Genomic DNA, 13,795 nt, shown 5'->3' on the forward strand with positions numbered 1-13,795 from the left:
AAGCTTCCCTGGAACATTCCTGCAAGCTCTCAGGGGTAGTGGAGCATGACAGCTAGTGCAGGATCCCAAGGGCCAAGTTGCAACATCTGATACAAATTATGAATGAAATCATGAATCTTTGCCCTTGTGGGCAGGGCTAGTGCCAGGCCCAATGCTTACAGCAGGGCCGGTGGAGCTGTCCTGGGTAGGAAGTACCTGCCCCGTGTTTGCCATGCTCAGCAGCTAGGGATCTGTCCCTAGCTGTGGGAATCGAGATGACTTATCCAAGGCCAATCCATGCTCTGCAAAGCCATTTGGTTTGCCCCAGCCTGGCAGAACCCTATCTGGGCTGAGAGCAGACCTGCCCAGCAGTCCCGAAACAGGCTAGCTGCAGAGGGCATGCTTCTCTCCCCTGGGGCTGGAAGAAAGCTGAGAATGTCCCTGTTTGATGGAGGTGTCTCCTCCCTTTCAATTGTCCTTTTTTCTAATTACTTTATCAATCTGTTATCTATCTATCTGAGAGAGACAGAACATTGAACTGCTCCTGTATGTGCCCTGACCAGGGAACTGAATTAGCAGCCTCTGTACTCCAGGACGATGTTCCTACCAGCCAAGCTATCTGGCTAGGGCTTAATTTTTACTGTTTTTCAGAGACAGAGCGAGGAAGGGAGAGACAAGGAGAAGGGAAGCATTTGTTGTTTCACTCAGCTGTGCATTTTTATTTAAAAAAAACTTTTTTTTTTTTACAGAGACAGAGAGTCAGAGAAAGGGATAGATAGGGACAGACAGGAACAGAGAGAAATGAGAAGCATCAATCATCAGTTTTTCGTTGCAACACCTTCGTTGTTGCTTTCTCATATGTGCCTTGACCGTGGGATCTTCAGCAGACCGAGTAACCCCTTGCTTGAGCCAGAGACCTCGGGTCCAAGCTGGTGAGCTTTGCTCAAACCAGATGAGCCTGCACTCAAGCTGGCAACCTCGGGGTCTCGAGCCTGGGTCCTCGGCATCCCAGTCCAACGCTCTATCCACTGTGCCACCACCTGGTCAGGCTCAGCTGTGCATTCTTTTTATTGCTTCTTGTGTGTGCCCTGACCAGGGATTGAATCCACAACCTTGTTGTTTCGGGACAACTCTTAACCGAGTTAACCAGCCAGGGCCAATGATTATTTTTAATTGATTTTAGAGACAAAGGAAGGGAGAGACAGATACATCGATCTGTTGTTATTATATGTGCCCTGACTGGGGATAGAACCCACAACCTCTGCATATTGAGACAGTGCTCTAACCAACTGAGCTATCCAGCCAAGGCTCCTTTTATTTTTTTTTAGGGGGGGCTCTCTTTTCTTTTTAATGGTGGGTATGCAGAACTTCCTGACAGGCTGAGGCCTCTGACAGGTGCCCAAGATGCAGAAGAGGGTCCATCCAGAGCACCCAGGATGATGCACCTTCCCCACCTAAAGGTTGGCAGTCCGGTGACACAGGTGTCCTCTGCTTCTCCTATAGGGCTCCCATGTTTGGCCTAGCTGGGCCTGGGCTCTACCGGGGAGCAACCTTTGGAGTCAAGCTCTGAAAGCAAGAAAATCTGGCTTGTTCCCTGACCCCTGCTGGTTCACTCTGAGTGATCTCCAACAGGAAAAGGCACCAAACCATGCACTCAGCCCTTCCTGGGGAACAGAGTTGACTGAAAGAACTGGAGGAATCTGCTGCAACAACTCAGCAGCTTATAACCTTAGGGTCCTAGCTCCTAGGAGAGGGTAGCCCAGATAGAGAGGCACTAGCCTAAAAGGTCAAGGGGGGAGAATCCATTCAGGGCAGAGGAGAAACAGAAAAACCATGGTGGGATTTACCAAAAACTGTTTATTGCTCTGTGACTTCCACTGGAAGCTGTTAACAAGCCCCACCATGGTCAAGGGCCAGGTGCATATCGAGATCAGCTAGATTCAGTGCCTGTCTCCTTGATCCACAGACATGTGCTGCTCAGGACCCTGCCCAGTCAAAGACAGGCTTTCTGGTAAACTGGCTAAATTCTAATGAGGAGAAATGCTATTGGAGGTCATTTCCTTCTCCTCAATTCCAGGTGCTGGATGATAAAGGAAAATGCCAAAAGTATTCCAATACAACCTGCCCAGGTTCTCGTCTCACTGAGGAGACAGGAGTACCCAAGGCTCTGCAGCAAGCCAGAAACCCAGTGCCAGGGAGACACCAGTCCCTCAACCACTCCCATGTCCTCCCCCAAAGAGACTGCAGCCCCAGTGGTGCCCCCTGCCCATGCTGCAGGAAGACTGAGGCAGGGAGCAAAGCCCGAGGAAGCTCAGGGTTTCCAACCTGAGCTCTAGTGGTCCCACTGGACATGGTGGAGCCATGCAGCTGGGGCCCTCAGAGACTCTTCTGGAAGACCCGGTGCAGGCTCTGGGCGAGGATGTCGGTCTCCTCATAGCCCTCACAGCTTTGCTGCCAGCTTTCTGGCACCTGTTCAATCCCATAGTAGGCACCAGCAATGGCCCCAGCCATGGTGGCAATGGTGTCTGTGTCCCCACCAAGTGAGATGGAATAGATGAGAGTCCTTTGCAGGCTATTGAAGGTAGAGGGGATCTCGGGGTCAGGCTCCATGCAGCGTAGGAAGCAGTAGATGGCGGTGGGCACAGATTCAAAGGCAGCGATGCCATTCCCTGTGGGGATACCAGATTATGGGAACTTGACCCCATCTCCCACCCCACACATGTCCATAGGCTTCCTACCACTTGTCACAAGTCAACACTCAGCTTCAAGCTGGGCTATAACTAAGATCACAGTTAGACTACCTGGGTTCAAGTCCTGTCTCTCCCACTTACTGGCTGGGTGACTGCAGAAGTGCCCTACTGACCAAGGTTCCTGTATCTTGGATTTGTCCCAGAACACAGTAAGAGTACTATATAAACACTGATTATCAACACCAGTTGTAAGAACTGGTGGCCAGCTGCCATCTCTGGGGACATTTATCTGTGAGGCCGAAGGTGCTGTTGCCCCAGAGCAAGAAGGCTGTCACAGTAGCCCTGGGCAAAAATATGATGGCAGGTGTGATTCCTCACTCCCCTCCCATCCCTGAGCCCAAGCTTGACCCTGAAGGATGACGGGTATGGGGGGCTACACACCTAGCTCAGACACCACCTCCTCTCTAGTCACTGAGTCCTGCTCCAGAAGCTCTCCAATTTTCTTCAGCCGGCTGGAGTATGGATGCTCCTCCATGCCCAACCTGTGGGTTGGGGGCAAGATTGCAGGGAGGTTGGAGCCAGGGAGGGGAAGGACTGTGTGGGAGGATCATGGGGGGATGTGGTCAGGCTGACAGCCAGGCCAGGTGTCCTAACAAGTGGGAGAGGGCTGAATGAGAGCCGCTCATTTTCTTCTCTGGAACCCCAAGTCTTGCCTGAACCACAGCTGAGGCAAAGGAACACCCTCCCAGCCCTCCCCAGGATCTGCAGTTAGAGAAGGAAGGTATCAGCTTGTAGCAATGTCAGAGGACCCCACCCCACACACATGCACTCACAAACACACCTTCAGCCGCCTCCACCACACATACTCACTCTCTGGCATCCGAGATGGACTGGGAATCGCTCTCTAGCTCTTCCATGTGGCCCAGGAGTTGCTCAAGGAAGTGCTCACTGGATGACTCCCCCTGCAAAGCCAGGTGCACAGCCAGGGCCTGCAGGATGGCACCATTGTAACCCAGGGAGGAGGCATGTGTCAGCTGGGCCGAGAGCCGGGCAAACTAGGGTAAAGGCAGTGGAGGTTAAGATCTGCTGTCACAGAGCCCAAACGAGGGTGGGCGGGAGGGGACAGCCCAGACACTAGCCTGCCCATACTACCTTCTGCACATCCTGGATGCTGCTGTAGGCCAGGGAGATGCCAGCCACCCGCATGGCACCCCCATTGCCATAGGAACCTTTCCCGTTAAACTGGGCCCGAGCAGGCTCATATACATCACGGCACTTGGGGCTCAGGAGCTTCTTGAAGACGGTGATTACTCCAGCACCATAACCCCTGTCAGGGTCTTTTTTGTACTCCTGAGCAAATCTAGGGGATGGAAGGGAGACACGATGAGGGTTTCAAAGATGCCCGTCAGGGCTGGGAGAGAAGAAATCAGGCTGGTGTGGGAAATGAGGAGGCCCTGGGGGCAAAAGTAGCCTGTACCAGCAGTGCTGTCATTCTAGCCTGGGAAGCTGCAGTGGCTCTAGAAACAGCTTCCTGCTGAGGGTGGGTGTCCCAGCATGCACGGCATCACTGCTTTGGTCACGGCGTGCAGTAATTCTGCCCGCTTGGTTTGCCTCCTCCCAGGATCACCTCCTCACCTGTGAGCCATGTCCACCTCGTCAAAAGCCTCCTTGGACAGCAGGGACTGCACTAGGGCTCTGGCCATGGCCGTGTCATCTGTGTAGCACAAAGCTTCTGCAGGGACAGGGTGGGGGTGGTGGGGAGAGCAGTTGCCTGCAACTCAAGAGTGGCTGCTTTGGCCTCCCACTCATTCCTTTTATTTACCACTTTTTGAATGCCTTAAGTCAGCCTCTCACTCCCATCCACTGTCCTGGGCTCTAGGCATTGGGATTGTCAGTGATTCTTTGCTCCAAGTCAGTGGCCATGTCCTGCTGATCTCTGAAGAAAAACCTTCTACCACCTTCTGGCTGCTATCTCTGTGGCTCTAGTCTTTATACAATCTGCTTTGGGTCTCAAATGTCCTGTGCATTTCCTACCTTCCAACCCAACCTATATGTGCAGCCAGAAAATTCTTCCTAAGTGTACACTATTACTTTCCTTGCATTCACTCTCTGTTGCCTTCAGGATAAGGCCCAAATTCACTGCTCTGGCATTCAAGGCCCTCCCCTCCTCACTTATCTTATATTCCACCATTCCCCTACACATGCCCAGGACCAGTCTCAGAGCTTAGGCCAAGTTCTTCCCAGCTGGGGCTGCTCCCCTCCCTCCTTCTGCCCTGGCTCCTTCCTCTGGGTGCCCAGGAGTACTGCTCTGGCATTTCCAACACAGCAGCACTGGTTATATGGTGACCTCACAAGTAGGACATAAATGGGTCAGGGATAGGGACTTGGTTTTATTTGAAGACCAAGAGAACAAAGCACACTCCCTAGCAAGCCCCATTCCCATTCCTCACATGGGCTGTGCCACACCCTCTCCGTGTATCCCAAGCCACAACCCCACTTTCTCCTCCCCTTCACTCTCAGGACGCCCCCCCCCCCCCCATCTACTTCACTGGAAAGATGCTAACAGACCTCTAATCTATGGCTGTACTCTCTGGTCTCCCCTAGGGGAAGTAAGTCTCTCTTTTGGTCAATCCCCCATTCCCATACCCGGGGACCTTGTTCATCCTTTGTCCCCTCTCCCATGTCTTCAACCTCTCCCTACATAGTGGAGCGGCACCCATTCTCCTTTCCCTTGGTCCATACACCCTGCTTTTCCTCAAGGAACCCCTACTCTCCCATTCCCAGTCCATGGACTAGGGCATCGAGCGAAAGCCACCTCTAGCCTAATCAGAGAGCTCACCCCATTCCCTTGTTCAGGAATGGACAGATGACCTAAGTCAAGACAATGAGACCCTTGGGACTTTATGTAGGGATGGTTGCCAAACGAAACTCTTCTTCTGATGGAGCTGGGAGCTGCTGGGGCCACCACGTCTGCCAAAGGGAGTTAAGGCCACTAAGGATGCAGATCTGAGCAAGGAGAGGAACTAGGTCCTGAGGAGACAGCTTGAGCCCATGGATTCCGCCTCGCTTGAAGCCCAACCTACCTCTAGCCTTTTCAGTTAGGTTAGCCAATGCGTTCTATTTTTGCTTAGGCCATTTTGAGCTGGTTTTTCTGCCACTTGCATCCAAAGGGTCCTAAAACACTTCACAACCTAAACCCTGTTTTTCTTTCATTGTAACATCAAACCTAAATGAAATTAAAAACTGGTTCTACATCTTGCCTTCACTTCAGCCCTAGCTCGTCTCTCCTTCCTTTCATACCAAACCATTCCCTCCTAAACCCAGTGAAATCTAACTTCCAGGCTGCAGCCTTCTACTGAAAATGGTTTTCTACCTCTCCGTTGCACATCAGTGACCAGCACCTTCACCTTGAAATCTTCCCGGTTTTTGCTGATACACATGCCCCCCCTGCTTCTTCTCCTCCTATCAAACTGCTTCCTTCTCTAGTTCCTCTTCCTCCTCCAGGGTTAAGCCTCTTTTTCTAACTATAGTACATGCTCTCCAAGAAGCATCATCCACTGCTTGACCGCCGACGTGACACTGAGCGCTTTTAGGCAAAGGACAGCACAGGCACCAGCCTGGGTGTATGATGTGAGAGGAGCCGAGGCACAGAAAGCAAGTGTAAGATGAAACTGGCGACGAGGGAGGGCCGGCCCGGTAGGACACGTTCAGGAATTTAGCTCCATCCCAAGGGTAATGGCAAATCACCGCAGTTTTACGCGGGGGAGGTCGCGATAAGATCTATGTTTTGAAAAGAGCACGCCCGGCCCGGCTGTGTGGAGAATGGAGTGGGACGCACTAAGTCGAGACAAATGAGTTAAGACCGGTAAAACGGGCAGGGTGTATATACCGGACCAGGTGCAATTTAGGAGAATGACGCCCAGGTTCTGGCTTGCATGTCTGGGAGCACGGTATCGCCACGCCCCCAGCTGGGAAACGTTCAGGGCTAGATGTGTGAGGATGGAGGTCGGCTGTGGCCACGCAGAGCCGCAGGTGCCCGTGCGGGCCGTCCGGATTCCAGCGCTAGCCCCAGGGGCCCGACGGAGCCTCATCTCCCAGCACGCGTCTCTCCCGTCCGCGCCCCCACACCGTTCCGGGCGCCTCGCCGGAGCCCCTTCAGCGCCCACCTGCCCTCGCGCGCCCGGCCCCGCCCACCTGTCCGCGCGCTCCCGGGCGAGCCGGGGTCCGGCTCCAGGCTCTGGACGTGACGCAGCACTGACGTCAGGTGGACGGTGTCGTGCGCCTCGTAGATGGCGCCCACGCAGTCCCCGAGCAGCGCGCCAGCCAGACACCCTCGGAAGCGGGAAAGGGAGCGGGCCGCTCCAGCCCCTCCACAGCCCGCCGCCGTCATCGCCACTGCAGCCGCCATCCGCGCGGCCCCGTCACCACTTCCGGTGCGGCCGGCACGCGCCCCAGTCCCACAGCGCCGCCTGGCGATTCTGAGCCGCTCGCCGCTCGCGGCCCACAGCGCCACCTAGCGTCTCGGAGGCGCGGCTCCGCGTGCGTGGAACTAGGGCAGGTCCCGTAATGCTGATTGGATTCCACCAAGGCTAGGCCTCTGTTTTTCGTCCCTATTCTCCCCACCTACAACCGGTGTCACACCGGGCGAGACGGCCCCTAAAGGGTCTGGAAGCGACTATCGGACCGCTGCAGCCCTGCCCTTAAGACCACCGCCCTCCAGGTCCTGCCTTTATGAAGCCTCACTCTTTTTGCCCTGCACCCCAGCACTCCCACGGCAGTACCAGTCCTTGACCTCCACTCAGGTCTGGGCCCGCGTTCCCCAAACTCTTCCACTGTGATCCTAGCCTTCACTGGCCTTCCCTAGGCATTAGGAGAGCAGACAAGGGTTCAGCTGGGGCAGAGCTGGTTAGAAATGCAGCTAGAGCCCAGGGGGTGCTGGCCTATACCAGAGAGGGGCTCCCTAAAGAGGCAGAAGGAATCGGATTTAGAACATGGAGTTTGAGGGATGATGGTCAACAGCTGTGCTCCTCCATTTACAGGAGGGCCAAAAACCCTCTTACTCTCTCTCTGCTGACTACATGCAAGGGTAGCAGAAAACCTACATTGAGAAACTCAACATTTATTAGATTCATTCTCTCTACCCTCCTTCCTCTTCCATCTAACCTTCCCCGCCCTTCCCAGTTCCCGAGGCTAGGCCAGCTCCAGCTGGCAGCTTTTGAGTGGACTCAAGGTACGGTTTGTGGTGCGGGTGAAGGTGTCCACCTGAGGCACAAACTTCTCAGCAGGCACAGTAAGCTTTCGACGAGTGTCCATGCACTTAGTGTCCAACAGCATGGAGTTGGTCTTGCAGGCGATGTCAGCTTGCAGCCGGGCCAGGTGCTTGTACAAGGCATCTAGAGCGTCCCTGGGGAGGAGGCATTAAAAACCCACTGCATGAAGTCGGAAGGTGAAGGAAGATAGCAGGGAAGCCAGCAGGCAGCAAGATGCCCCTTGGGTGGGACGTGTCTCCCCTGCACCTCCTGCCCACTCCCCAAACCTACTGTGCTTGTGCCAGCTTCTGCTTCAGGGCAGTGATGGTTGCCTCTAACTGGTGGACCTCATTAGTGAGACCGTACTGTGCCTGGAGGCGGAGGTGAGGGTTGGAGTCCCAGGTCAGCGATACTATCCTTTGGCCCATGGGCCTGGGTGCTGTCCTGTGTCAGCACCCCAGCTCCACCAGGAAGATGTGCTGGGGAGTGAGTGATCCTGAGGAAACTTTAGCAGAGGGACAGTGCCCCACTGGGGTACCCTCTCACCTGGTCCCGGCAGAGTTCCACATTGGGCCGGTAGGTTCTGGACTCTAGTCGGGTATGGCACAGCTTCAGGTTCAGTAACTTCCTGCGCAGATCCTCCTCCAGGTGCCGGATGTCCTCCTGTAGCTCAGTGATCTCCTCCAAGGTCTGCAGGGGACAGAGTGACTGGTCTCCACCAGTTGAAGCCACCAAGGTGCACCCAGGGCTTCCCAGATGGGCTTCGGGCTCCTCATCCCAAAGCAGGAAGTCTAAGCCCCAGGGGACTAAATGGAGAAGGCTCACATTCTTCTCTTGCCACTTGAGCTCACTGTACACTTTCTCCATCTCCCGCAACCGCTTCCTGAAGGCAAATTCCGTTGCAACCCTCTGGGCTTCAAGTTCATTGTTGGTCTGAAGGACAGAAGTAGGCCGGGCATCGAGGGTATAAGTTCATGACCATCTGAGGATGTCGCTCAGATGAAGGGTTGGGATGCCACATGGTCAACAGGGAATGCAAGATAAAGGCTTGAGTGCACACTTGGACCATCCATTAGCCATGGAGGTGCAGGGGCAAGGAAGTGGTCGGTCACCTCAGCAATAGTGAGGGCAATGGCCTCCCTCAGCTCTGTGGCTTCTTTCATCTCAGCCTCTGCCCGGTTCTTGTTGAACTGACTAAAGTCATCCCACTGTTGAATTGTGGAGGAGCTGCAGGAGGCAGGAAATACTGGGGTCAAAAGACTATGGCCACTCTGGGTGTGGGGGAAGGAGAGACTGATTGAAACACTTCTTACCCATTGGGGACACGTGTAGGGTTAATTTTCAGAGAGATGTTTGGGGCCTTGAGGTTGAGAGAGAGGCAACCTCTGTCAATGTCCAATGTCTCCATTTTGTCCCGATGGTCCCAGTTGAGCTGCTGTCTGACTTCCTGCAGGAGGCTGGGGAAGGAGCAGACTAGCTCGCAGTCTATCCCACCAAGGCCCCAAGACTTAGCCCCCAGTGTACTGCAGGGCCACTGAGGGGTGGGGAGGCTGGAGTGACAGGACCTGCTGCTGCAGCTGAGACAAAAACCACCATAGCTGGCTCAGCTCCTCACAGTTAAAATGAGAACACACATGTTTGCATAAAACCACAGGGGCACGCGTATTAGTTACACTCACAAAGACTCACACATACACACTCATAATAGGGTATTCAGTCAGGGGTGGTAGCAAATGGGCTTCATCTCTCATGCTTCCAATCAATTGACAATGGCTTCCTAGAGCAGTATTCTGAGACCACGTCCAGGCAGTGGGAAAAGTGCTCTAATCAGTTAGTGGTTTCTGCCATAGACACAGCAGGACAGAAGGCAGCCTGAGAGCCAGCTGCTTGTCATCCATAGTACAAATATTCCACATTTAAGACACACAGGCTTCAAATGCAGGTGAACACAAGAATGACATGTCTCTTCCTTACCAGAGCTTCTCGAAAGTCTGGCTAATTTTCTGTTGCAAGGCCTTCTTGGTGGCATCAATGACCTCCACCTCTTTGTGCAGCTCTTCCTCCACACAGTCCTTCACTACATCAGTGTCACGCCGACTTTCCCGCAGGGTCAGGCACTCAATCGCCACATCCAGAGGCAGGTTCTTGGCCTGCAGGTTTTGCTCGGCTGACTCTTTCATCTAGAAAAGAGAAGGCACAGGAGGCTGGTGGACCATTCACCGGGAAGCGGCTCTAATCCCCACTTTAACAGAAGGGCCAGTGAGTGACTGAGATGGAAACACCACCAAATACCCCATCAAGGGTTCCTCAATATCAAATGAGGGATGGAGGAGAGGTCCTTGCAGCAGGGGCTCCCGGCACCCTGCCCTAGCTCCCTGCCTGTGCCAGGGCATCGATTTCAGCATCTAAATCTGTCAGACACTTGTCCAGCATCTCTTTCCATCGGTTGACCGTATCAACCCTCTCTGCCAGTCGAGTCCTGTTGTCATGTTCATCCCAAATGGTCTGGAAGAGACAGAGCCAGGTAAATAGGGTGTTTGGGGCTAGGGACTATTTGTTTGCGTATCATAGCTCCCGCTCTTAACCTGGTTGTTGGTCTCATTGCGGAGGACCCGGGCCTCCTGGCGTATCTGGTGTGACACATCGCGGTGCCGCTCGGCGTTGGTGGACAGCAGGTAGTTGTTGGTGTGCCAGTCCGGCAACTGGAAACGTTGACTGGGCTTGATTCTCAGTGTGGCCATGGTGCCGGGCCCCTAGGCCTGGTCCAAGACACCCACCTCCGCTGGAGAGGGAAAACAAGGCTGCAGGACTGCTCAGGAGATCCTCTCCTAGATCAAAAGCCCCCTCCAAAGGACCTACTCCTGTCCATTTTGCTCCAAGCCCCTTGCTGCAGGAAGCCTGGTTGGGAACAGACTTCGCTCTGCTCAACTTTGTAAGCAGCATTAACTATGTTTCTTCCCACCCATCCATCCACATACACAAACTCCTGGACCCTGCAGGTCCTGGAGCACCGTGTGTGTGCAGCGCTGTGCCAAGTGCTTAGTGGGGCTGGTGAGTGGGTGGGGTTTAACCGGAAAAAAAGCCCTTAATCCAGTTTCCATCTCTGCTTCCAGCAACCAAGTCTTGTGGAGCTTTCTCTTCTTTCTCTGGCCTAGCTGGTCAGGACCAGCGAGGGTTCTAAGAAAAGAAGCCCTGTTCTTCATCCAGAAATTTGGGCTAGTTTTGCAGGGGATAAGCGCTGGCACAGGGGAGTTGTTTTTTTTGGGGGGGAGGGTAGGACTGGGCCCCTCACCATCTGGTCATCACACTCTTTCCCTCAGCCCCTGATGGAGGAGGAGCAGCTGGGGTCCGTCTAGTTTCCAGGCGAACCTCACCACTCCCTTCCCCAGGATAATCGGTTTTGGTTTAAATTAATACCCGGGCGCTGGCGCAGAGAATGGAAGATGAGGGACAGAGGGAGGGAACTCGGGCCTGAATGTGAGCTCCCCCAAGCTCCCACGTTCCCTTTTCTCCCCTCGCCTCTCACCTCCTTCCCAGCGCCAACTTCCGCCTCCTCTCGCCAGCTCCTTTGTTGAGCTACCCGGTTGCTAGGCACCCGCTCGTCAGCGCAGGTAATTACCGCCCTCGTGTTTACCTTGGCAACCGCGGGGCGGGGGCGGAGAGGCTGCTGCCCCGCTGCGGCTGCAGGAGGGGGCTGGAGAAGGAGGAGGAGGGCAGCAAGATGTAATGTTAACTTCATTTACAAGTTAAACACTTTAATTTTGATCAAATTTATGCATCGATATAAAACCTAGGTACACAGAAAAACTAATCTCCCGCTCAGGCGCATTCCCCAGCAGGTATCCTTCCAGAACTAAATATATTTGACATTGTTTACACGCATTCCTTTGGTCCTCCTGTCTTGTCCAACAATTTCATCCATCTGCTTGACGGCATAGAAGGAATGATAATCGTATTTGGAGAGGGCTCATCTTTGGGTGAAGTAACTGGGATAGTAGAAGCAATGTTCAAAATCCAACCGTTTAAAAAAGAGAAGGAAAAAGAATTCAGCCTTGATAGTACTGTTCTAGGCCTTGGGAAATGTTAACAGTTAGTATAACTATTACATGAGTTGAGCCTCATCTCCATTTTCACGGGTATCTAAAAAGACTGACCCTGTCCTGGCCGGGTAGCTCAGTTGGTTGGAGCACCCTCCTGATAAGTTAGGGTTGTGGGTTCCATCCGTGGTTGGGGCACAAGTAGGAAGCAGCCAATGAATGCATGAATAGAGCAATAAATTGATGTTTCTCTCTCTCCCTCTTTCCCCCTTTCTCTCACTCTTTAAAATCAACAAAACAAAACAAACAAACAAAAACAAAACTGGCCTGCTAAAAGGCAGGGATCTAAAAGAATAAAAAATAAAAAATAATAAAAGGCAGGGATCTAATATAAACTCAGATATGTCTGTCTCATCGCCAGATCCATGTCCTCTATTACGACTCCACACTGCCTCTAGTGGTGGTGCGGGAAATCGAGAGGAAGGCAGGGATGCGATTTCCAACATATGGCTTGGTCCTCTTATGGGTGCTGTGCAGAAGGACTTTAGGAGATGGGTGTTATTACCATGTTCTTCTTACAGGCGGGAAAATTGAGGCTCAGAGAAGAGAGGAACTTGCCCAGGGTCACATACCTAAGTGGGAGAACCTGGATACAAGTACAGGCAATCTGCCTCAGAGGCCAAGTTCAGGTCTGAGGAATGAGGAAAAGAGAGGAGTACAAGAAGAGCCCTCCATTGAAAAACCTCAGTGATTGGTGGAATGGTGGTATCCTTCCAAAGGAGAGGAGAGGCAGAGGACCAAGGGCATGGTAGGCACGGGGAGGAAGACAAGAGAAAAGAAAAACAAAACGTCTTGGACAAATTATTTGCTGGAAGACATGATCAAATTTTGGTTTAGATATTTTGAAACATTTTATAAAAGAAAGAAGAAAACAAATATGGCAGAATTGTGGTGGCTTTGGTATGTATCTCTGCCTGTGGTGGTCATGACTCATAAGGTTCCACACATACAGGCCAAGGGAAGATATTAGCAGGAAAGGTCAGGTGGCTGATGAATTGGACTGAGAAAAACAGAGTGATAAGAACAGGTGATGAGCCTGACTGGTGGTGGTGTCTTAGTGGATAGAGCATGGACCTGGGATGCTGAGGATCCAGGTTAGAAACACCAAGGTCACAGGCTTGGATGTGGGCTCATATGGCTTGAAAGCAGGCTCACCAGTGTGAGTACAGGGTCACCAACTTGAATGTGGGATCATCGACATGATCCCATGGTCATTGGCTTAAGCCCAAAGGTTGCTGGCTTGAAACCTAAGGTTGCTGGCTTGAGCCCAAGTTCACTGGCTTAAGCAAGAAGTTACTGGTTCAGCTTGAGACCCCCTCCCCCCATCAGGGCATATATGAGAAGCAATCAATGAACAAGTAAAGTGATGCAACTATGAGTTGATGTTTCTCATCTCTCTCCTACCCCCCTTCCTCTTCCTCTCTCTTAAAAAAAAAAAGAGCAGCCTGACCAGGCGGTGGCGCAGTGGATAGAGCGTCGGACTGGGATGCCGAGGACCCGACCCAGGTTCGAGACCCCAAGGTCGCCAGCTTGAGCGCGGGCTCATCTACTTTGAGCAAAAGCTCAGACCAGCTTGGACCCAAGGTCGCTGATTCAAGCAAGGGGTTACTCGGTCTGCTGAAGGCCCGCAGTCAAGGCACATGAGAAAGCAATTAACTAAGGTGTCGCAATGTGCAATGAAAAACTAATGACTGATGCTTCTCATCTCTCCGTTCCTGTCTATCCCTCTGACTCTCTGCTCTGTAAAAAAAAAAAAAGAAAAAAAAAAGAAAGAAAAAAA

The 13,795-nt window shown here is 52.8% G+C and overlaps 2 protein-coding genes across 4 annotated transcripts; both read right to left on the reverse strand.

The window, feature by feature from the left end:
* Positions 1-1,813: 1,813 nt before the first annotated feature.
* ADPRS (ADP-ribosylserine hydrolase) lies at positions 1,814-7,104 on the reverse strand. Its single transcript, XM_066269658.1, has 6 exons — positions 6,864-7,104; positions 4,305-4,401; positions 3,822-4,029; positions 3,540-3,724; positions 3,111-3,211; positions 1,814-2,648 (listed from the first exon to the last, which is right to left on the reverse strand). Exons 1-6 carry the CDS (start codon positions 7,075-7,077, stop codon positions 2,356-2,358), a joined length of 1,098 nt encoding a protein of 365 aa, XP_066125755.1. The 5' UTR covers positions 7,078-7,104; the 3' UTR covers positions 1,814-2,355.
* A 697-nt stretch (positions 7,105-7,801) lies between these two features.
* Positions 7,802-11,520, reverse strand: TEKT2 (tektin 2). 3 transcript variants are annotated; one of them, XM_066265084.1, is made up of 10 exons: positions 11,445-11,520; positions 10,504-10,700; positions 10,298-10,423; positions 9,893-10,098; positions 9,232-9,375; positions 9,031-9,145; positions 8,744-8,851; positions 8,465-8,608; positions 8,210-8,289; positions 7,802-8,073 (listed from the first exon to the last, which is right to left on the reverse strand). In XM_066265084.1, exons 2-10 carry the CDS (start codon positions 10,657-10,659, stop codon positions 7,860-7,862), a joined length of 1,293 nt encoding a protein of 430 aa, XP_066121181.1. In that variant the 5' UTR covers positions 10,660-10,700; positions 11,445-11,520; the 3' UTR covers positions 7,802-7,859. The 3 variants fall into 3 exon arrangements, with proteins under 3 accessions (XP_066121181.1, XP_066121180.1, XP_066121182.1); XM_066265083.1 differs by having other exon boundaries at positions 8,465-8,851; XM_066265085.1 differs by lacking the exons at positions 10,504-10,700; positions 11,445-11,520 and having other exon boundaries at positions 9,232-9,495; positions 10,211-10,354.
* Positions 11,521-13,795: the final 2,275 nt, after the last annotated feature.

Source organism: Saccopteryx bilineata, chromosome 3 (assembly GCF_036850765.1).
Source record: "Saccopteryx bilineata isolate mSacBil1 chromosome 3, mSacBil1_pri_phased_curated, whole genome shotgun sequence".
Lineage (NCBI taxonomy): Eukaryota > Metazoa > Chordata > Mammalia > Chiroptera > Emballonuridae > Saccopteryx > Saccopteryx bilineata.

Bases quoted from the DNA above. Each gene is read 5' to 3' on its own strand.
- ADPRS (XM_066269658.1), bottom strand. From the start codon at position 7,077: ATGGCGGCTGCAGTGGCGATGACGGCGGCGGGCTGTGGAGGGGCTGGA. The intron at 4,402-6,863 runs GTGGGCGGGGCC...CTGTCCCTGCAG, and splicing joins GCCCGGGAGCGCGCGGACAG to AAGCTTTGTGCTACACAGAT. The intron at 3,212-3,539 runs GTGAGTATGTGT...CCCAACCCACAG, and splicing joins TCCATCTCGGATGCCAGAGA to GTTGGGCATGGAGGAGCATC.
- TEKT2 (XM_066265083.1), bottom strand. From the start codon at position 10,659: ATGGCCACACTGAGAATCAAGCCCAGTCAACGTTTCCAGTTGCCGGAC. The intron at 8,852-9,030 runs GTGACCGACCAC...TCTGTCCTTCAG, and splicing joins TTGCCCTCACTATTGCTGAG to ACCAACAATGAACTTGAAGC. The intron at 8,290-8,464 runs GTGAGAGGGTAC...CTCCGCCTCCAG, and splicing joins TGGAACTCTGCCGGGACCAG to GCACAGTACGGTCTCACTAA.